This window comes from Purpureocillium lilacinum (assembly GCF_023168085.1).
Source record: "Purpureocillium lilacinum CBS 284.36 DNA, scaffold_7, whole genome shotgun sequence".
Lineage (NCBI taxonomy): Eukaryota > Fungi > Ascomycota > Sordariomycetes > Hypocreales > Ophiocordycipitaceae > Purpureocillium > Purpureocillium lilacinum.
In genome coordinates this window covers 1,323,073-1,343,876 of record NW_027072117.1, presented here as the reverse complement: position 1 = coordinate 1,343,876, position 20,804 = coordinate 1,323,073, and the positions used below count along the sequence as shown (strand labels likewise).

The window sequence follows — 20,804 nt, the reverse complement described above, 5'->3', positions numbered from 1 at the left end:
CGCCGCCCGATGAGCCCAGAATGCAAAAGGAAGCCTGACTGGGATGTGAATGGCCTTGCATTCGTCCAGAGACGGCGACTGGGCCGGATGTGGACGTTGGGGGTTGTCATCGTTGGCCCGGGAGCTGCAGGATTGCTGACTGGAGGTCAGGACGACGACGCCGAGAAATGGGCTCGCGGGCACCTCGCGGGCACGTCTGGTCCGGGCAGCCGTGGGCGATCCAAGCCGAAAGTGAGGGCGGCAGGGAGAGACTGGCCGGGACTCCCGCAAGGGCTCCAGCCGTCGGTCCTACCGTTCCGCGCCGCTGGCTGTGACCCGCCGACATGACATGGCACGGCGGACCCGCCTTTCCCGGTAGCAGGCCAGGCTGATCTCTCGCGTCGTCCGGTGACCTGTGTTGGTTGGTGCGCCCCTTGGCTGCGGCACCGCAAAAGGTGCATGCGTGGCAGACGGGTTTGGGTGGTGGGGTGGTCGACGGGTTTCAGCACCGACAAGCCGCCACCCACGTACCTGACGAGGCGCGGGAGGAAGTGACACGGCGGTGGCCAAATGGGCAGGCTGTTTGCGACGATCACATGGCCAGAAGCCTCCTCGTCTCCCTCACCCAGCGTCAGTGATTTCTTGTGTGGCACACGGAGCGTCGTGCCCACAAGCCGCCAATTCCGCTGCATCCAGAGCTGGCGGCTGGCGTTGCGGCCGCGGCGAGCCCCGCCACGAGTTGGATGGGCGCCTATTTGTGGACGCGGAGGTGACATCAACGGCTCACCTCCCTCTGGCCGTGACGCGCCCTGCGGATGTTGTTGCTCTGCGGGCAGCTGGCGCCACCATCTGCCTGGTGGAGAGCATTCTTCCCAGACCAGAGGGCGTAACGGACCAGAGAATTCGGGAGCAGTCGAGCGCAGAACGCGGGGCGCCAGACCTCTTGGGTATACCTGTACAGGGCTGCGCGAAAGACGGGAATCGGCATCAATGCAGGTGTAAATGTGTCTCGCAGTGTCTGCTTGATCAGGACATTCCGTTGGAGGTTTAGGCGGTATCGAACCGACATCCCCACCCGGATTCCGGTACGGAGTCTCGACGGACGCCCCTCTGCCAGTGTCTGCTTGACTGTCGCGACACGGGGCAGTTGAAGACTCCAGATGCATGAGAGGCAGGTGGTGGGGACGTGTGCTACCGACCCTGGCATCCTAGGACCTTGCTGCTGGGCATGCGACATCGGGACAGAGGGTCGGTCAAGCAGTCGATGACGAGACAGGGTGAGCGGACGCGACACTTGCGCAGTGGCGCCTGGTGGAAGGCTGATGAGTTGCATGGCGCTCGCAGTGGAGCATCGAGTGTGGTCCAGACGGCAGCCGCTGGGCCTGCCGGAATGCCATGCCGGCACTGCTTTGATATTTTTACCCTCCGGCGAGGACGTGGGCTGCGGGTGCACAGCCATCCAGGCCAGCCCGGGGCCGAGCAGGGACGGGCGCCGCACCACGGAGTGCCTTCGCCCTTGAACGTTGCTGCGGGTGCGGTGCGGTGCTGTGCCCCATCGACACCGTCCGTACTGGGCTCAAGGCGGTAGGGACACGAAGTGAAAGACGCCGCCAGTGGCGCGCCAGCACTGGGGCCCAGGTTTGCGTCCGTGTGTGGTGGGTTCGGGGCGGGCGGCTGGGTGGGTGCTGCTGGGTGGGAACACCACCTGGTCTGTTGGCAAACCTGGTATGGTTCACGGAGCGCTTGGTGCGAGCGGCGCTGGAATGGCGGTTTGAGCTTGCTCGACGTGAGCGGACGGATCAGCGGATGGCTCGTCGGCGCGGCCATGGTGAGACCAGCTGTGAGAGGCGACGGAGGGGGTGAGCGGGCGCTGCGCTGAACCCAGGCTGCATCAGCGTGGCTCGTGGAGAGCTTGGAGGCGGCGGCCTGGGATGCCTGGACGCCTGGACGCCTTGACGTCTGGGCGCCGGCAGGATGGCTTGGACAGCGGCCGACGAGAGGGCCGCACCTGCCGGGTCTGTCCAGCGGTTTGAAAGGCTGCTCTGCCGCCCTGCGCCTGCCCTCTGCCCTCTGCCCTTGCTCGTGAGCGAGGCAGGTGTGGTCCGTCGCTTACAGCTTGGCCTCTCCGACAGGCCACGACGCAGCATTGCCCAGCGGCGTCCCGCGTCCTCCTGTCTCGCCTAACCACTGGCGCCGGAACCCATGCCTCCTCCTGCCAGGTCCACGTCCCTGACCAGTGGCCCAGAAGGTAGGTACCTAGGTAGTAGTCAGACGCGCAGAGGCATTGCATCCTCCATCCACCCAATCTCCCGTCGTCGACGAGCTGCTGCGAGTACGAGTACACGAGTACTACAGCTCGTACCCCCCGTGAGCCGCCTCATCCTCCACCGCCAATGCAAGTTGGGGCCGCAGCCGACAAGGGCCGGGCAGTCGCTCCTCAAAAAGCTCGACCCGTCATCAAAGCGACCGGGCCAGGTCACCGGCCAGGATGGGAGGGGGGGCTGGGCTTGCTGGGGCTCCAACCTTGCCTGGCACCTGGCCCTGGGCACCACGACACCAGCACCAGGTCGCAGTCCAGGCAGTGTGGATGGTTGGCAGGCTGCTGGATCCTCAGCGCCTCCTCCGACGGGGTGCCCAGCACACTCTGATAAGTTGGGCGGGGTGCAGTGGCCCGGTGCGGTCATTTCTGGCGAGACGACGAGAGTGCGCGCGTGTGAGCCCGCACGGCACGCACAGCCTGGAACGGGGTTGGTGCCAGTGGTGCGGTCGATCATGTCTGCTAGCTCAGGCAGGGCCTCGCCTGGCACACACCTGCTAACTTGGTGCATGTACTGTACAGGTCGGAGCAAATGTGCGGATACTTGGTGCGCGCTGCTGCGAGTCCCTCCTCCGTGCGCCAGCCAGGGTACCAAGCAGAGGCCGAGACGGGCAGTCCGCCGCCAGCGTGTGGCGCCCGGATGCATCGTGGCAGGGATGACACAACTTGTGGTGCCAAGAGACAGTTCGAGTACGTACAGTACGGCGTCCGTGACCGTGCTGTGCGGACGACATTGCCGTGGAGGGCCTTGCAGGGGGGCTTGGACGAGCAGGTTAACTTCGTTGGCGGCGCATTTTAGGCTGGCGGTGACTCTTTGACTCCATCCAGTTCGAACCAAGCACGTCGTCGGAGCCTAATAATGAGCGTTGGTTTTCCGCGACTCCCTCACCTCACCACCCTCCTTGGTGGAGCAGCACGCGTCGTCAGCCAAGGGTCGCCGTCGCGCGCTTTGCCCGTTGCTGCAACAATCATCCGGGGCCGCAGTCACAAAACGTCAAGGCACAGCAAAGAAGTCCTTTCCCTCCGTGCCCGCGCGCCTGCTTTGTGGTTCGAGAAGTGGAGGCGACTCATCGTATATCCGCCGGCCGCGTTGGGGCTCCGAGGCTGAGGCAGGACGACAATCAGTTCTGGATACGTCGTTTTGACCCCGTTGGAGACATGGAGCTCGAGTCCCGAGTCCACGGGCGATCTGCTTGGCGGTCACCATATCTTACGACACCAATCTTGCCCCTCAGCCATGGACTCGTGCACCTACGTGTCTGATCCAACCGTGGTGCCTCTCACAAGAGCCGGTACCTGGTTTCCCAGAGTGAACCAGGGGCTCAGTTGACTGGCAATGCGGTGGGGGTGCGAGTGCATACATGCGAGTACATGTCGTTTGCTCGTACCACCCTCGCCCCGGACTTGTCGTCTTGCCAGGCACGAGGCAGTCGGGCCAAAGTCGGACCCAGTCGACGTCGCAGCATACGCAGACATCCTGCTGGAACTTGCCCGGCAGGATCGCAGGCCTCCGCCAGCCGGGGTCAGCGGCTGACGGCTGCCAACCCGCCCACCCCTTCTTGGCCTTCGCCAAACTCCTCTGTGTTGGCCGTTTCGTCGGCCCTGCACCGCTAGGAGCATGCAAGCGTAACGTGTGTGAAGACTGAGGCAGGCAAGTGGGTGGCGGCAAGCGCCTCCTTGGGACAAGCCCATTTCGAGTCGCCGCGCATGCATTGCCGTCGTGGACGCAGGTAGCCATGGCTGCGACACATCAGACTTGGCCGATGCTTGGTCAGGTTGGACGCCGTCGGCTTTCAATGTTACTGGTACAGTAGTGTTGGGGCCGAACCGACAGCGCGACCGGACCTCGCCAGAAACCACAATTGTACGAGAACGGGCCTGCGGAGTGCACGAGTAAGAAACGCCGGTGGCGCGGTGGAGGACAGCCCTGGACACGCTCCACGTCGATGGTGATCTCGCGATCTGCTGTCTTGTGGCGAGCCAATGCCTCACGGAGGAGTAAGTGCTCCATCGTGAGCGAGCGCGAGAATTCTGTCTCGACGGTCTCATGACTGGGTCGCTCGTCCCTTGCTCCAGCCAGGCCTCAGCGGGGTGCCGTCCTTGTGCGGTTGGCTTCCCACCACGGGAGATACGTGAAGTAGTTTGTTGCGGGCATGGACAGGGGGGGGGGCATGCAGTCTGGCGGCACGCTGACGGGGGACGCAGACGTGTAAACGGCTAATCCGGGCAACCAACGTGCTGGATCGATACGGAGTCGAATTTGCGCTCGAGAACAAGCCCAGCCAGCGCCAGTCATGGGGCGGCGGCCGCGGCGGAGGGATGCCCGATGGATGGCTGCGACCAGGCGCGGACCAGGCCTTGTCGCACCGCAGACGGGAAGTGGATGGATGGAGGCATGGAGCGAGATGGGAGTTGGGGGCGCGGTGGGTGCCACTGTGTGGTGACTACGAGGCAGCCACCGAACCTGGAAGGACCGCCCAACCTGGAGCATCCAAGCCCCCAAGCCCCCAAAGCCCCAAGGAAGCCTCCTAAGCCCCTCTGGCGCAGTGGCCCAGGGCCCTCCCTGCGCTACCGCACGGCAATGAGGAGCGGACAGACGGATCGGCTTCCTCCAGTGCCCCGGTCTGAGCGGCGTGTGCCAACAGCGCCAGTGTGACCACGCCTTGCACACCTGGACGCCTGGACGCCTGCGCCTGGCAGGCAGGCGAGCCCGCAGATGGGTCGCGCCTCCGCTTTGTGGCGACTCATGCGACAGCGCAGGCAGGTGCGTGCGTGCCCACTAGCGGCAGGCGCAGGCGCAGGCAAAGCAGATGGCAGGGTAGGCACGACCAGGAGAAGCTACTGACGAGAGCAGCACAATGGGTTTGGCGGCCCTGTTGCAGATGAAGTGGGTGCCTGCCCGTCCGCACTAACGGGGAGCGAGCGAGCGAGGGCTTGAAGCGATGTACTCTATACCTCCTTGGACTATGTGTTCGCCGTGCGTCATCCGTACCCCATACTCCATGCCAGCCGCGAGAACTCCCGTCCGTACCGTAATATGGCCCTGCACTTTGCGCATCCGTGAACGACGGCTGGTCTGCGCCAGAGACGTACTGGCGCGTTTTGAGTTCCAAGTTCCCCGTTGTTCTCGCCGGTCTGGTGCAGCAGTCCCTCCCGAGCAGGGCTCCCTTCCATTGAAGCGGCTCCTGCTCTGCTCGCTCCTTGGCCATCCAGCCAGCCCGGCGTCATTCGACCCCCGCCAGCACTTCAAACGTGCATCCTCTGTCGCCGGTTGTTGCCATTCATCACGCGGTGGTACCGAATACTTGTTCCCGGGCCTGACGGATCCTCTGGCTCAACGCATCGGTAGCGGATATTCCATGTTCTTGGTTCCACCTGCCTTGCCTGCACAGTACTCGTGGTACCCGCAACGCGCCAACTGTGACGGGGTCGCAGACGCACCTGCATCTGTGACTTTTTTCGACCGAGCCTGATTTCCCGCCAGCCTCGCACCCACTTCCGCCTCCCATGCAACACCAATGCGGTGCGGTGCGTTCTGTGAACAGCCGTCTCCGCCAACAGCGAGGGCGAAAAAAAGCAATGCGCCGCCCTCTGCCCGTTGCCTCTGGCGCTCAACGCGACGGGTACAGAGGATGCGAGGTACTGTACAATACTCCATCAACACAGCTCCATGCTCCAGTAACGTGCCAGCCGCACGCCCTGTTTCACCTGCTTGAGAGCAGAGCCCTCCGTCGGGGAGAAACAAGGCGGAAACTCATCGAGCCAGCAGATTCTAAGACGAGACAGTATTCGCATCGGGTCGAGGGGCTTGTTCGTCAACCACCACAGCCAAAACCTTGGTTCGTGCAAGCTGGGTGGAGCCGTCCGCGCCGGTGCCCGCCGCCCCCGGCTCATGGAGACAGAGAGGGAGAAAATGCAAATTCTGACGCCAGGTCCCAAGTTGGACAGCGGAAACGATATTGATCGTCCGTTGCGAGACCAAAGGGCCCATGACGACGACGAGGACGATGAAGGGGTTGCCGTTTGGTGGGGTGTGGGCTTGGGCTGCGCAGCTGCAAATCCCGACCGCGCCAATCTCGAAGGCCCCTTTGCCCTTGCTGACGGGTGCTTGTTGGCTGGCCCGAGACCGCCTCAGCAACAACGAGCGAATGTGGATATGGGGACGCCAGGCGTGGCCGTCTCCTCCCGCCGGACCAGGGGCGGTGGAGATCAGATCACAGAGACGCCGGGGTCTTTGTAAGAGCCATGTCGAGGCTGCGGCACGACTCTGCGGACGAGTTAGCCTCTCCCGGCGCCATCACGTCCATCTCGCCGAGCCTGACGAGTGGCATCTCTGGGTGACGCACGCCTCGTCGGTGCGGCTAGACCAGCCAGGACGAGCAACAGGCTCGCAGCCATGCAGCCGGGTCCAAACTCTCGAGTCGACCTTTCTTCCCCCGCCGCCGCCGCCACCGCCGCCGCCTCGTCCTCCGTGTCTCGTGTGGGGCCATCCTCGAGCCGACAAGCCCCAAGCCCAAAGGACGGGCCCCGAGGGAAGGGACCCCGGCCGCTCACGACCTGTACTTGCAGCTTCCCGACCGACGTCCGCCCACGCCCCGTCAGGCGCACCACCCTCCAAATGGGTCCCTGTCGTCGGCATGCTCGGCCAAAGACTGGCTGGCCTTCTCGCCGGCCGTGATACAGAGACGCCAGCGTGTGCCCGATTCTTCTTCATCCCTTCCATCTTCCAACAGGGTTGCCTCATGGATGGGCTGATGGGGACCGACGCGCCAGGGTTGCTCTGCTGTGGACCCTATGCTTTTTCTTCTCCCCCTTCCTCCCCCCCACTATCACTGACGAGCAGCAGCAGCTGCTGCCCTTCCAAGCCTTCATGCCCTTGTCCCAGCCCGCGCTGGCGGAAGCGCCTTGGTCCCAGCGGTTCAGGCCGGGCCGGGATCGAGGCCCCTACCCCTTGTGCTGCTCCAGGTCCTCCCTGGGGCTTCCGCCGCTCGCTCGGCCTTGACTGCGGCCAGCCAACAGCGAGCATCCAAATTCGGGAACGGTGCATGACCAGCAAGACGCATGGCCTTGACCTCGGTACTCTGGGCCATCACATCCGGTCACCTGCAGCGCCTTTTCGACAGGCATGGGCAGGCATACACGGAGTACCGAGGCCGAATATCGCCAGGGAGATAGAAAAATTTGACTCCGGACTGTGCGCGGGTGCGAAGCAACGCGTGAATGATGATCGCAGAAATGACCGGGAACAGCGTCGGCCGGCAATGACCGCCACGAACTGTTGCGCCAGCGAGGCGTTTTGGGGAGCTCCACCGCGACCTTACCGCCGGCCACAGGAAACTAGACCGACGAGCAAGCAAGGCAAGCCGCCCTGGCGTCGAGCGGCGAGAATGCATGCGCGGCGACCATGTACATGCGTACTAAAACTGGAGGTACTCGTCAAGCATCTTTCTCCGAACCGCCTGCACGAAACGTGGTGCTGGCACTTTCTCGATCCCCAACGATGACACCCACCAACTTTTCCTGGCCCGCGCTATTGTCTCTCGGCACGGGGCCCCCTTGGAGGATGGGAGCCCACTGCTCCTTTCCAGGCTGGAATCCGTCCGATGAGACACCCCTGCCGTGACCCCGTACGGGCGTTTGTGCGTGGGGAACATGGTGCAGTCCGTATGCACGGAGGAGGATGACGCACCGCGTTCCGCGCCCACACCCCTTCTCCAGGCCCGGGATGCCACACGACACACTAAACACCGCACACCCTCCGCTGTCGCCAGCGGACGCTCAGTGTGCCACTCACCACCCTAGCCCGGTGGGCAGCTATGGGTCGCAGACGACAAACGCGATGCGGACGCTGGGCTCAGTACGGCACTGTACGTACCCCTTGATGCTTTGGGCTTACAGTAATGCAACCCGCACGTTTGGTCCAGCGCCAAAACCAAGTCTACCATGTCGCTTATTGCCCTGTGTCTTGCCGGCCCACACTCGAGTCCTGGGTGTGAAGCTCGACCTGGGACTACTGACACCACTGGCTCGACTTATCCTTCCATCTAAAGCCGTCCTTTGATGGATGGGGCTTGCGGCGTGTCCATCCTTCGAAGCCCACCTCTCTCCCTTGGTCGGGACCACGCAGCGCCTTAGTTTACATACCGCGATCTTCCTACATAACCCACGGCCATCCTCACCCATCCGCCCACTCACAACAACATGCTCGCCCAAGTGACATGATAACAAGACGAAGAGCACGGCCTTTGCTTTGATTCAGGGCATCGACGTCTGATCAACCATTTCTCTCGATAACACCTCGACTGGTACATCGCCATGATGTACCCGGCGTATGGGGTGCACACCCCGGAGATGCTGCCGCCATCCTACGGCCAGGCAGGCTTCCTCGACCACATATCAACACAGATGGCCATCTCCCAGGCGGCACGAAGATTCTCAAGGGGCTCGGGCGGCCAACGGCCGGGACCTGCCATGCGGGTCGTGAAGCCCAAAAGCGCCAGCAACAGCCCGGGATCTTCATCTGTGCAGAGCCGGAGGCGGACTATGATGGGAGACGGCTTTGCTCCGCGGCGGCAGCAGCAGCAACACCACAACAACGTCGACTATATCTCGATGCCCACGGACACCGAGATGGACTCGGCTCACCGGACGACAAGCCGCCCGCTCAGCTGGCACCCTTCGACATATATCCATCAGCGGCAGCAGCCGTATCAACAACCGACCAGCTATCCTTTCCCTGGTTCGAGCATCTATGCAGACAGCCACGACCTGTACTCGACGCATGCTCAGTTCTCGCCCACGATGGCCTCCTACTCCAACAACACATCACCCTCTTCGAGCTTCTCTCCCCTGCCGCTTTTCCCCGCCGCGGAGAATGGTGCCCAGTACCCTCGCAGCGACGGTTGGGAGCTGTCACAGCGGACGACGCCGTTCTATGGCCCGCCAACCGGCAATGCCGGCATGCCAGAGTCCCTCCCGGCCTTGGAACATGTGTCAACCCACCCAAAGACGACAGTCAACGGTGGGCTGGACTGGAACTCTTTCGTCTTGCAGGGTTTCAACAACACGTCTCCCCCCACGCCGGAGACCTTTCCTCAAGCCACACTGTCGCAGCCAGCGGTCTCTGAACGCCCGGAGACGTGCCAGGGCCTCGACGAGGACGAGGACGAAGGCGAGATACTGGTCGGCATGGGACTTTATGACACGCCAGAAAAGTTTGACGAGGACCCCCAGCTCAACAATTACCGGTCAACCGTCTCTTCGTTGCTGGGATCGACGTATCGACCTCAAGAGCCGCGAGGCAAGGGTTTGAAGCTGGAAGAGACGTGGGAGCCTCCCAAGTCTGACGACGGCGAGGACGAGGACGACGAGGACGAGGACGACGATGGCGAAGGGCAGAACCGCAAGGTCGCTGCCTGATGCAAGCCATCTGTACCCATATCTGGGGACCAGGGCCCTTTGCCCTTTGACAGCGTGGGACTGAGCAATCAGGGATGCATTGGGAGCGGGTTGTTTTTCCGTCATATTTACTACGAGACGAGTACCGGCCACAAGCTGGGAAAATCGGGGCGTTTGGACTTGTATCAAGGGTTTTGGAAGGGTACAGGCGTATCTCCCCGAGGACGACCACGAGGCAAAAGAGGAATACCCCGGCGAGCACGCTTTGTTGTATCATAGAGATGGTAGAGGTAGGCGAAGGACAGGGCTCTCAGCCCGCGATACACCGCATACCTGCTGCACACGGGAACTCGTACGTATGATGCCATCTTGAATTGCGGACAACGACGAGTGAAGATGCTCGGCTGCACCCCCCCTTTGGGAGTGTTGATGGTGGATGCACAAAGCGAGGGAGCAGAGCCTCCATCGGGGACCCCTGTCCGACATGTGTCGCCGGTGGGCCCGTGCAGGTCTTGGGGAGCGATGGAGAGTTTTGATTGGCCAGCGCCGGCGGCCCCTCCCCGCCCGTTCCTCCAGCGCTTCCAGCGAGGTTGGGCGGCTTGCAGGGCCCGGCGCCGCCCAAGGCCGCCCCACCAGGCGAGGTCGGGTGGGTGAGTTCCAGGCCTGGCTCAGCAGCAGCTCACGCTCACACGCCCACCTTACACTCCCGTCATGGCGGGCGGGCGGACGCACGGACCACCCTGCGCTTTTGAAGGGGAGGGCCCCCAAGCCGATGACTTGACTTTGCCGGCCAGACGTGGGGCGGCGCGGGTGCTCACCAGCCACCCGGTCGGTGGCTCAGCGCACAACCTACCGCGTACGCTCTCCACGGGAAAATGTTGTTCGCGCGGGTTGACGGGCCCTGCTGCGCCACAGGTCTCCTCGCCCCCACCACCGCTGCCCGCCGCCGCACGTCGCAATTATTCTTCCTCGACTGTTCCCAGCACCCACCTCCACCGCCGCGGCTGCCCGTCGTCCGAGGGAGGTACTTGATAGAGGCAAGAAAAAAGTTGCCTGGACCCTCCCAGCGCGTGGGCGGTGGACCGTGGCCCCGTGGCACCCGTGGGCCGGAGCATCACCGCCATCATCTTTTCATCTCCACCACAAGAGCTAAAAACGTGCTTGCACGTAATACTTGCACGCATCCGCCGTGCTGCTACGATTGTCCAGTACTGCCGCGGACGTTCGTTCTTACGACGGGGTCCCATGCCCGGGGTGTCGGCTCTTGACCAAGACCCCGAACCTGCCTGCGGACCTCGTTCATTTTTCTTCTTTTCCATCTTTCCTGCGCCGCCTTCCTTGCCCCCTCTCCACTTCGTTGGACGATCGTGCGGGCCTCGCAAAGTTTCTGCCGCCGTTCCGGAAGCCCGCTGGTCTTCCCTCCCCTGAGGGCATTGTGCCTGTTTTTTCGACGCCTTCTTCCACCCACACCCCACCTCGCAACCGCCGCCGCCCCCTGGGCCATTCTATTCCCAGGGACCAGCGGGGACCTGACCGACCTGGCGTGCCGCGCGGATGGTGCGGTACGTGTTCAACCCGTGGCGGGACCGCGAGGAGCTGTTGCTGGTGCGGCGTCAGTTTTACGGCGAGGAGGCGCAGTCAGGGGCAGCAGCACCAGCAGCACCGGCGACCAGCAGCGTCGAGGAGTCGGCGACGACGGAGGCCGGGACGACGAGCGACCAGCCGAGCCCGACGGCCGCGGCTCTCCGGCGAGATGAGCAGCAAAAGGCAGTGGCGCGCGTGTCCATGTGGATGGCGCGCCAGCACTGCCCGCACATGGTCGAGTCGACGGCGCTGCTCACAGCCGCCATGCTGAGTGACGAGGAGGTTGCCGGAGCCGAGGGCGCCAGCGGGTGGTCGACGTACGCCGTGCGGGCGACGTACGCGGCGGCGTTTAGCAGGTGAGTCGGAGGGCGAAGCAAAGCCTACATCCGGAGGGCCGTCCGTTACTCCGCGGCCCGAAGTGTGACGACCGAATTTCTGACCGCAGCGTGTTCGCGTTCGCAGATTCGTCACGGGGCTGCTTGACGGCCACCAGGACAAGCAGCGCAAGCAGAGCATGTATGCCATCGCCAAGAAGATTGGCCTGCCGGCGACATTCGTCGAGCTGCGGCACCAGTCTACGCACGAGCAGCTGCCGTCGCTGGCTAAGCTGCGGTCCATGGCCCGGAAGGCGCTGGCGTGGATATGGGACTACTTTTGGAAGAACCTGGCGGCCGAGGACGCCGCCGCTGGGAACGGCGCCCGCCGTGCTGATCCGTGTCGCGATGCTGTCATGGGGTACCTGCGCGGCGTCGGAGGGAACGACGGAGACGAGGAGGCTCGCACGGCGAGGGCAGTCAGGGAGCTGGGGAGATGGGACGCAGAGCGCGTGCTGGCGGCCATTGCTGACTTGCAACGGACGCTTCCAGGCAATCAGGTCTACTTGAGGTGCTTGAAGCTGTCCAAGGAGGTCAAGCGGGCACAAGAAGACAAGGCCGCTGCGGAGGAGAACACGGCCACCCCCGAGCCGGACACGGCGGGGGATGTGGAAGAGAATGCGGCTGAGATGGCGCTGGGGTGGTCCTTATACGAGGGCCCATGGAAGCCAAAGCCCATTGGCGTGGTGTAACGGCTTATCGGCCATGGTTTTGCTTATAGTCGCTCTCAAAGATACCCCTATTGTTGACGTTGCGACCTGTCGTTCGGTCTGCCTCTGGTTCCGATGACGTTGGGCGGCTTCTGCGAATCGGAGCGCCCTTGTTTACTGTTAGTAAGGCATCACGTGCGGGGCTCACTCGCCATAACGTCACGCCCTGGGGAAAGCTATTGGAGCTCTCGGTTTCCAATGCGACCGGAACCCCTCCCATCACGCACCACATGAACCGCCTCATACCCCGCCGGCCGCTTCTCAAGCAGATCCTCGGTATTCCACCAGCCGCGGTGAGCGTCCCTGAGCTGACGGCGTTGCCGACGGGTCCTTGCCGGTGCTGATGCTTTCAGTCACAGCTTATCACAGCTCGCGCCATGCATATCCAGTCGATCCCCATGTGTAAGCGCCAATTTTTGCAACTCTTCAAAGCGAAGCTCCCCTTCAAGTTCTTGGAGCGCTCTTCTGATACTGGGACCGTCACAGGGGTGGGGAGTAGCAACAACTACGCCTACCTGGTTGTTGATGACAAATCCAAGGATGCCGTGATCATTGATCCTGCGAATCCGCCAGAGTGCGTATCCCGGTGTGTGATGTTGAGCCATACGGGCAGTACTGACGAAGGGGCTGTGTAGGGTTGCGCCGGTTCTCAAGGATGCCATTCAGGCGGGCAAGATCAACCTGACTGCCATTGTCAACACCCACCAGTCAGTACTCGGCGCCGGTGGCGCGCGCGGGGATGAGCCAGGTGGCCGTGCTCTCTAACGACATGAGACAGTCATTGGGACCATGCAGGCGGAAACAAGAAGCTGGTAAGAATCATTTCGGGCAACATTGTCCGCTCGGACGAGGCGAGGGGCTGACGAGATGGGGCCAAACAGCTGGCTGAGCTGGGCACGCCCAAGCTCGACATCATCGGCGGCAAGGACTGCGAGGGCGTGACCAAGACGCCCAAGCACGGCGAGACGTTCAAGCTGGGCGGCATCTCGGTGAAGCCGGTGCACACGCCGTGCCACACGCAGGACAGCATCTGCTTCTTCATGGAGGACGAGACGGGCAAGGCTGTCTTTACCGGCGACACGCTCTTCATCAGCGGTATGCTTCCGACCGGGCGAGCTCACGGATATCTGTGCTGGTGCTAACAAAAGCCCCCCCTGGCACAGGCTGCGGCAAGTTCTTTGAAGGGTCGGCCGCGGAGATGCACGAGGCGCTGAACAAGCGTCTCGGCGCACTGCCGGATGACACGGTCGTATATGTGAGTCGGCCACCACGGCGGCGTTGACGGTCCCGTGTCTAGCACGTACTATGCGAGAGATGACAGCGACTGACGATAGCACGGTGGTGCCGCACACACGCAGCCGGGCCACGAGTACACAAAGTCCAACGTCAAGTTTGCGCTCTCGGTCGACCAGGGCGAGGCGGTGAAGAAGCTGCACGACTTTGCCGAGAGCAACAAGGAGACGACGGGCAAATTTACCATTGGCGACGAAAAGGTTCGGGTTACCACCCTGCACCCCTCATCCCTCTCATCTCATCTCTCATCACGGCACACGAGTGAGGTTACGCAGACAAAGACTGACAGGAGATGGCTACTGCCTTGCACAGAAACACAACTTGTTTATGCGCGTCGAGGTGAGTCGCCGCCACCCCCTGTGCTGCGTTGCTACTGCGGCCGTGCTATGGTGACTGACAGACAGTGCTGTAGGACCCTCATATCCAGAAGGCGACGGGCGCGACGGACCCGGTGGACGTCATGGGCAAGCTGCGGGAGATGAAGAACAACTTCAAGTGAGGCACCGGCCCTCGCGCGCACCCCCTCACTCGCGGCCGTTGACCGTGCTGTCTGCCGCAGGCCGCCGCTCGGGGCGCGAATGTAACGAGCCGAGGCGAGGCCGGGTGGCTGCGTCGGTGCAGAACAGGGAGGGACTTTGTACTCTGTCCTTTGTACTGTTAAGCACCCCTACGAAGTAGGAGTACGCTTCTTTGTACGAAGTTCAGCTCAACGAAGCACGGGTACAGCATCCCTCGGAGTGCAGCACAGCACGCCATCACAAATCGAAGAGAAGCAGGGCAAAGCTACGAAAAGCTATGTATCTACGGTGTAACGAATAGTGTGTGTGTGTGTGATATGTCTCCATGGGCCGCTAGGCACCCCGTCAGGTGTGACGAAGGCACCGCAAGCGTCCGCGCTGGAACAGACCAGAGCGCCTGGCGTTTTTTGAGCCGAGTGCGGGTAGCCTGCTGTGTGTTTTGCTATCGCTTCACTGTCCACACTTGCGCGCTGTGGGGGAAATTTTGAGGCGGCAAGCTCTAGCAAATTTTGAAGCGGGTTTGGGTGGTTTCCCCTGCGTGTCCCTCCTCCTCTTCCTCCATTCTTCTTTCCCCTCGTTTCACGCCATTGCGCGGCGATCCCATGGACCCGGCTCCCAGGCGTTGGACACTTGGCGTTGGAGGCCGGGGGGGAGGAGGGGGCGCGACGAGACGACAGGCGGTAGGTGACGGGCGGCTTGGGGGTGCTGATAGCAGCAGCAGCAGCAGCAGCGGCGGCGGCGGCGGCGACGGCGGCGGCGGCCGGGTAATGAAAACCTGGTACGCGAAGCGAACGCTCACATGCTGCGTGCGTGCGTGCGTGCGCCCTGACTTCAGGGGGCAGGCACACACAATACGTGCGCAGCTTGCGAGCGGGCGCGCGTGCGAACACACACAGACAGCCAACTGCGTGCTGAACTGCCGTAGCCGTAGCCGTCGCCGGCCGCCGTCCTCTAGATCAAAATCATGATCGTCGCCATTGCCCGAGCGCCCGTCATAGTGCACATGGTGGTGCACTGCAGGAGTCGTCGCCGTCGTCGTCGCCGCCCAATTTCAGGTACGTAGTCGTCCGTTGCAATCGCGCAGGCGAGGTTTGGAAGGGAAGATGGAACGGGGGTTGGAAGGGAGGGAATTGGGGAAATTTTGTGCGAGATGGGCTTGTCTTATGGGGGCCTGGGAATGAGCTACTGTGGGTCGAGTTTCTGGCTTGGGCCCGGGGACACTGTTTGTCCGGCCGCTTGGTGGGGGCTTCGGCACAGTGTGACTTGGGCTATGAGATCCAGGGACCGCCGTTGCAGGACAAGGAAGCTTGACCGGAGTGTACAGGAGCTTTCGTGGGCTTGAGTAGATGTCTTCTGGACAACTATCTCGTGGGCGGCAGAGCTGTGTGTTTATAAGAGCACAGCTTCCTCTTTTGTGCAGTCATGACTATACCAGCACCTGGGTCGAGGAATCGAATGCCAAAGTCTTGACACACACTGTCGTTTGACAGTCGTCTAACACGAGCAACTGTACCAGGACAGCTTCGTCATGTCGTGTATACACTCGCTCTAGACGCTGATATTGCTGTACATTTACATCGTGTCTTCATGCCCTCATGTCCTAGCCATCCGTCCGGTCCCCTCCCCTCATGACGACACCTCCCGCAGCAGCCACTCCCTCCACCCCTCGTCCGCGAGAATCGACCGCACCCGCGCCTGCAGCCACTCGGTGTTGCCCCAGAACCCCCACGACGCCTGGAACCGGCACCAGTCCACCAGCGCCGCCTCCCAGTGCCGCACAAACGTCTCCCACGGGTACTCGGGCGGCGAGAACGACGGCGACGAGCGCCGCGCCAGGAGCGTCCCGCGGTACTCCTCCAGCAGACGCCTCTCGCCCGCGCCCATGGCCAGCGGACCCCGCCGCGGTACTTTTATCCTCGCTGCGCGACCTTCCTCGTCGCCGGCCAGCAGCATGTCGAGCGGAACCGAGCACGTAAACAGCTTGGCCAGGTCGCAGACGCCGAGCCCGACGCCCGCGTACTGGAAGTCGAAAAAGGCGACGCGGTCGCCCGCGTCGGTGGCGAAGAGGTTCTCCGACTTGACGTCGCCGTGGATGTACGTCTCGAAGGGGCGGCCCCGCGGCGTGAGGAACTCGGCCACGAGCTCCGCGACGGACGACGGCGAGGATGAAGGCCACGAGGGGTCGCGGTTCAGGGGCTTGCATAGTGCCGCGCACCACTCGGAGCTGCCGTCGCGGGCGAGCGCGGCGTACTCGCTCCTCCGCGTGGCGAGGTACGTGTACCCGCCGTTGAGCCAGAGCTGCCCCTTGCTCGCGCGCCCGGGGTTCTGCTTCCGCCGTGACTCCTCCTCTAGCGGCGGGAGGAGGAGCGCGTCGTCGAGGCGGCGAGGCCCCGCCCCGAGCAGCTTCCACGAGCCGCCGTGGAACCGGGCGAGCCACTCCAGCGCGGCGTGAACCTGACGCGCATCAAGCGCAGCGCGCTTTTCGCCGGCGACGGGGTACTCGCCCCTCAGGTCCGTCATGACGGTGGCGATGAGGTCGTCGCCGAGGGGCTGCTCTGCCTCCGTCCCCGCCGCCGTCATCCGCCTCCTCGTCGACGCCAGGCACACCGCAACGGCCGGCCCGCCATCCTTCTCGCCCGCGGCCAGGGCCGGCGCAACCTCGTCGTAAAAGTACTGCTCCACCTGGTAGCTAAGCATCTTGCGCAGGTGGCCCTCGTCGCCGTGGCGCGTCGGCGGCGCGATGAGCTTGAGGACGAGGTGCAGCGTGCCGTCGCCGTCGGCCTCGCTGTCGATGCTGTCCCGCGGCTCGGAGGGGTTCCTCTCGTGGGTAGCGGCGCGCGGTGATGTAGGCGAGGGCCGCGCCTCGACGGCGCAGATGTGGCCGTAGCCGGCCCAAAGCGACTGCAGCTCCGTGCACGACACGACGTCGAGGCCGAGCTCCGAGAGCAGCACCTGCGCGACGTGCCGCGGATGTGTCGAGGACCCCATGCTGTGTGGTCGGTCGGGTATGCCTAGGTGAAGGGTTCGCGGGGAGGCATGTCGCGGGTCCCTGGGAGACTCGAGAGCGCAACGCTTTTTTTGAAGGGTCCAGGTTTGGGGGGATCGTGCGATTCGGAGGGTGGTGGGTCGTCCGTTCACGACGTCATGATGGCCGACGGGCGCTGCTTTCAAAACGACACCGCATAATGTTCATTTTTAGACGTTTCGGATGAGGAAGTCTCATGAATACCTAACAGCGATGGGTCTGACGAGTGTTTGATCTGAAAGGTCCTGTAGTCTAGGTGAACGTGTAGCATTCCGGATCGCTTCCTCGCACCCAACGAAGATGCATCGTCGAGTGAGAACATACAGTGCGAGGGAGTCCAGCTATGGCGAAGTAGGCACTGTACATCACCACCACCACCGGCTCAACGCGACAACCTCACTCACGTTCCGACCTCACGACCCGGTGACATCAACGCGCGCCCTCACCACTCCCCGACATCACCAGCCCGCTCACTCATCTCACATGGTGCGTTTATCCCCCGGGCGCGCAGCTCACCGTCGCATCACTCCTTTCCGATACGTTAAAATGAGAAAAGCATCAAAGTAGCTGACGCGTGAGAGCAGCCCCCCAAGCGCAAACCCGCCGCCGCCTCCGCCTCGGCGAGCGGCAGCGCCTCCAAGGCGCCGCGGCAGAGCAAGCTCGCCAAGGAGCACAACGTCTCGGCGCAGGAGGAGGGCGAGATTAAAGAGGCGTGGGGCCTGTTCGCGGAGCCCATGGACGGCGAGAAGAACGGCGTGCTGCCCATCGACGACGTCAAGTCGGCCCTCATGTGCGTTTTCCTCGATCGCCTTCCCCCCCTCTGCCCTTTTTATCCCATGGCCATGCCCGCTCCGTCCGCGTCGCCGCAGCTACGTATGTGCTACGCGACAAGACAAGAACCGCAAACCGGCTAAGCGACCAAGTGTCTGAGTGAGTGAGCTTGTGAGCGAGGAATTCGCTGACCGATACCGCCCCCCTCCCGCAGCGCCCTCGGCATCCCCCCCTCGTCGCGCGCCGAGCTCGCCGAGTTCCGCTCCATCCTCGACCCCTCGTCCGACGGCTACGCCACGTACGAGCCCTTCTTCGCCATCTGCGCGCTCAAGCTGCACGCGCGCAGCGACGCCGAGGACGACGACGCGCACCGCGCCGCCGTCGACGAGGCCTTCCGGCTCTTCACCAACGGCGACGCCGACGGCCTCATCACGCTCGCGCACCTGCGCCGCGTCGCCGCCGTGCTCAAGGAGGACGTCGACGAGGAGCTCCTCAAGGATATGATTCTCGAGGCCAACGGCGGGACCGGCGTCGCGCGCGGCGTCCGCGTCGACGAGTTTGACGAGGTGATGCGCAACGCCGGCGTGTGGAGGTGACGTGACACACTGGCACTGGTACTATGTGTGAGTGTGTGGGCGTTTAGGATTCTTTATTCGCTTCGGTTTAGCATGGCGTTGGGTGAGGGCTCAGTGACAGGTTATTCGAGTTTTCAGGCGTTATGGCACACCCTTTTGCATCTAGCTAAGCCGAGATACACGAGTTCTTCGACTCTCTGTCACAGTTATAAAGCAACGCGATCTCGGCGCGACACACGACCACCAGGCCGTTGCCGCCGCCGCCCAAGTAACAAATACTTCGTCTGTCTCCAACGCCGTAATCCCATGCAAAGGCCCAATAATCTTCAGGGGCCAAGTCGCAAAACCAAGAATGGGTCGAGAAGAAAGGACCCCAAACGCACACCCGTCATGACCGTCATTCATCGTCCTGCTGTCCCTTCTAGCGCGCCGACGGCGGCTCGACCGTCACTTCGGGCGCGGCCGTCGTCCCTGGTGCTGCGGGCGCGGGGGGTTGCGCGTCCGGAGGCGCCTTGAAGCCCGCGTGGTCGCGGTGGCGCTTGTAAAAGTAGTTGTCCGACTTGGGGCGCAGCTCGGCAGGCAGTTCTTCCATGACGCAGGCGAGCATGCCGTCGATGGAGGCCTGCTTGGACGAGTCGCGGTGCCAAATGGTGATGAGGTGCGAGTTGAAGCGGACCGAGAGGCCCACGCCGCAGAGCTGGTCGCCTGTGCGATATACGTGCTGGTTAGCGACCTCACTTACCTCCCGGAGAAGCATCCACGCCACGCCACTCTTTAGCAAGGACGTCCGTCCTGCGGCTAGAGGACGCACGTCGGGGATGAATGGGCCAGGGGGGGGCTAAGAGAGGGAGAGTAAATACGCACCGTCGGCGAGGGCGCTCTGCAGCTTCTCGCCTATGGCCAGCAGCTGGACCCGCGTCCAGAAGTCCGGGCCAATCGTCTTGGGCACGCGAAACGTCCAGCTCCCGCCGTCGCGGTTCCGGCGGTCCTCCCAGACGGGGCGGAACCCCGACTTGAAGAGGTAGATGCTCTCGCGCATCTTGATCTGCTCGACGGGGGTGTTGTTGTTGTAGCGCCAAAAGTCCTGCACCGACTCGATCTGCCCGCCGAGCTGCTCGAGCTGCACCTTGTACTCGCCGTCGTCGGGCTTCTGCTGCTGCTGCTGGTGGTCCCTGGACTGCGTCTGCGGCTGCGGCTGCTGCTGCTGCTGCTGCCTGTCAAAGTAGACGTTCCAGTAGTGCTGCGTCGGCAGGGGCCGCATCGTCTTGAGAAAGTTGCGCTTGGCGTCGTCGCGCTGCTCGGCGGGCGAGTTGGCCTCTGTGCTCTGCGACAGGCCCGAGAGGCCCCGCGTGAAGAGCTGCGGTCGCGCCGACATGGTCTTTTTGGTTTTATTGGAGATGTGAGTTCCTGCCTGGGCGTTGTATCTGGTGACGGCGACCGTTGCGGGCGGGAACAGGAGCGGGTGGGCGGTTGTTAGACGTTTAGAACGGGCCGTTATGTATTCGTCGACCGGGGGGGGTAGAGGGGAGGACCCTTGGGAGGTGTTATGTACAACAGGTCGGTCGGCGCGGCTGATCGAGAAGGGGCGGTGATGCGCAGCACACCGTTGTTGTGTCTCTCCGCCTGTGAGTCTGTGACCCCGTTGCCTCGTGTCCGTCTTGGTCCTTCTCACCCGCCTCGGCGCGCCTCGACTACCTCCTCTCCTGCCGTCCTCATTCTCATCCTCATTCTCATCCCCTTCCTCCGTTGTACTTCGTACCCATCCTCACCTCTCCCTCACCTTTTTGTGCCACCCGACGTCGCCCGCGGCTCCCAGGACGTCCTGTGGCATATACCTGGCTCCAGTCGACGGGCCTCGCATATTCCCTTTCCGCCTGCATCTGCATCTCGTCCGTGCAACCCCCAACCACGAGAAAGCCCCCAAGCGGCACGAAACAAGCGCCGACCCCGGCCCACTGCTCCTCCTCGTCGGGCCATCACAGTCAGGGCTCGTACTCCTCTTTCTGCGCCCCTTGGAATATTCCTGCAAAAAGCGCCAGGGCTCCCACCCGTGAGCCGTATTCCATCGACCCGTCTCCTCACCGCAATACGCATCGCAACCGAGACATACCTCGCCGGCGTCCGCCAGCCCTCGTCCTGCCCGCGTCTGTCACACCCGAGCCTCCATACAGCCCGACCAGCGTACGCCCGGCTTCCCTCCCCCACCGCCCAGTGTCCGCTCCGATACGAGCCGTTCTTGCGGTGTCCGAGGGGTCCCCAG

General features: G+C 63.1%; 6 protein-coding genes across 6 annotated transcripts; 4 read left to right on the top strand and 2 right to left on the bottom strand.

The window, feature by feature from the left end:
• Positions 1–8,611: 8,611 nt before the first annotated feature.
• Positions 8,612–9,715, top strand: PLICBS_009308 (uncharacterized protein; the record flags this gene model as incomplete). The annotated part of the gene is made up of 1 exon (XM_018324922.2): positions 8,612–9,715. The coding sequence occupies one exon, from the start codon at positions 8,612–8,614 to the stop codon at positions 9,713–9,715; it is 1,104 nt and encodes a 367-aa protein (XP_018176316.2).
• Positions 9,716–11,248: 1,533 nt separating this feature from the next.
• On the top strand, positions 11,249–12,344 carry PLICBS_009307 (rRNA-processing protein las1; the record flags this gene model as incomplete). Its single annotated transcript, XM_018324921.2, has 2 exons — positions 11,249–11,634; positions 11,741–12,344. The coding sequence occupies 2 exons, from the start codon at positions 11,249–11,251 to the stop codon at positions 12,342–12,344; spliced, it is 990 nt and encodes a 329-aa protein (XP_018176315.1).
• Positions 12,345–12,739: 395 nt separating this feature from the next.
• Positions 12,740–14,154, top strand: PLICBS_009306 (cytoplasmic glyoxalase II; the record flags this gene model as incomplete). Its single annotated transcript, XM_065601606.1, has 8 exons — positions 12,740–12,936; positions 12,998–13,069; positions 13,141–13,174; positions 13,244–13,457; positions 13,526–13,617; positions 13,697–13,855; positions 13,968–13,994; positions 14,068–14,154. 8 exons carry the CDS (start codon positions 12,740–12,742, stop codon positions 14,152–14,154), a joined length of 882 nt encoding a protein of 293 aa, XP_065457678.1.
• A 1,645-nt stretch (positions 14,155–15,799) lies between these two features.
• On the bottom strand, positions 15,800–17,161 carry PLICBS_009305 (uncharacterized protein; the record flags this gene model as incomplete). The annotated part of the gene is made up of 1 exon (XM_018324919.2): positions 15,800–17,161. The coding sequence occupies one exon, from the start codon at positions 17,159–17,161 to the stop codon at positions 15,800–15,802; it is 1,362 nt and encodes a 453-aa protein (XP_018176313.2).
• Positions 17,162–17,681: 520 nt separating this feature from the next.
• On the top strand, positions 17,682–18,565 carry PLICBS_009304 (uncharacterized protein; the record flags this gene model as incomplete). Its single annotated transcript, XM_018324917.2, has 3 exons — positions 17,682–17,684; positions 17,783–17,988; positions 18,184–18,565. 3 exons carry the CDS (start codon positions 17,682–17,684, stop codon positions 18,563–18,565), a joined length of 591 nt encoding a protein of 196 aa, XP_018176311.2.
• A 400-nt stretch (positions 18,566–18,965) lies between these two features.
• PLICBS_009303 (uncharacterized protein) lies at positions 18,966–19,919 on the bottom strand (the record flags this gene model as incomplete). Its single annotated transcript, XM_018324916.2, has 2 exons — positions 18,966–19,249; positions 19,409–19,919. 2 exons carry the CDS (start codon positions 19,917–19,919, stop codon positions 18,966–18,968), a joined length of 795 nt encoding a protein of 264 aa, XP_018176310.2.
• Positions 19,920–20,804: the final 885 nt, after the last annotated feature.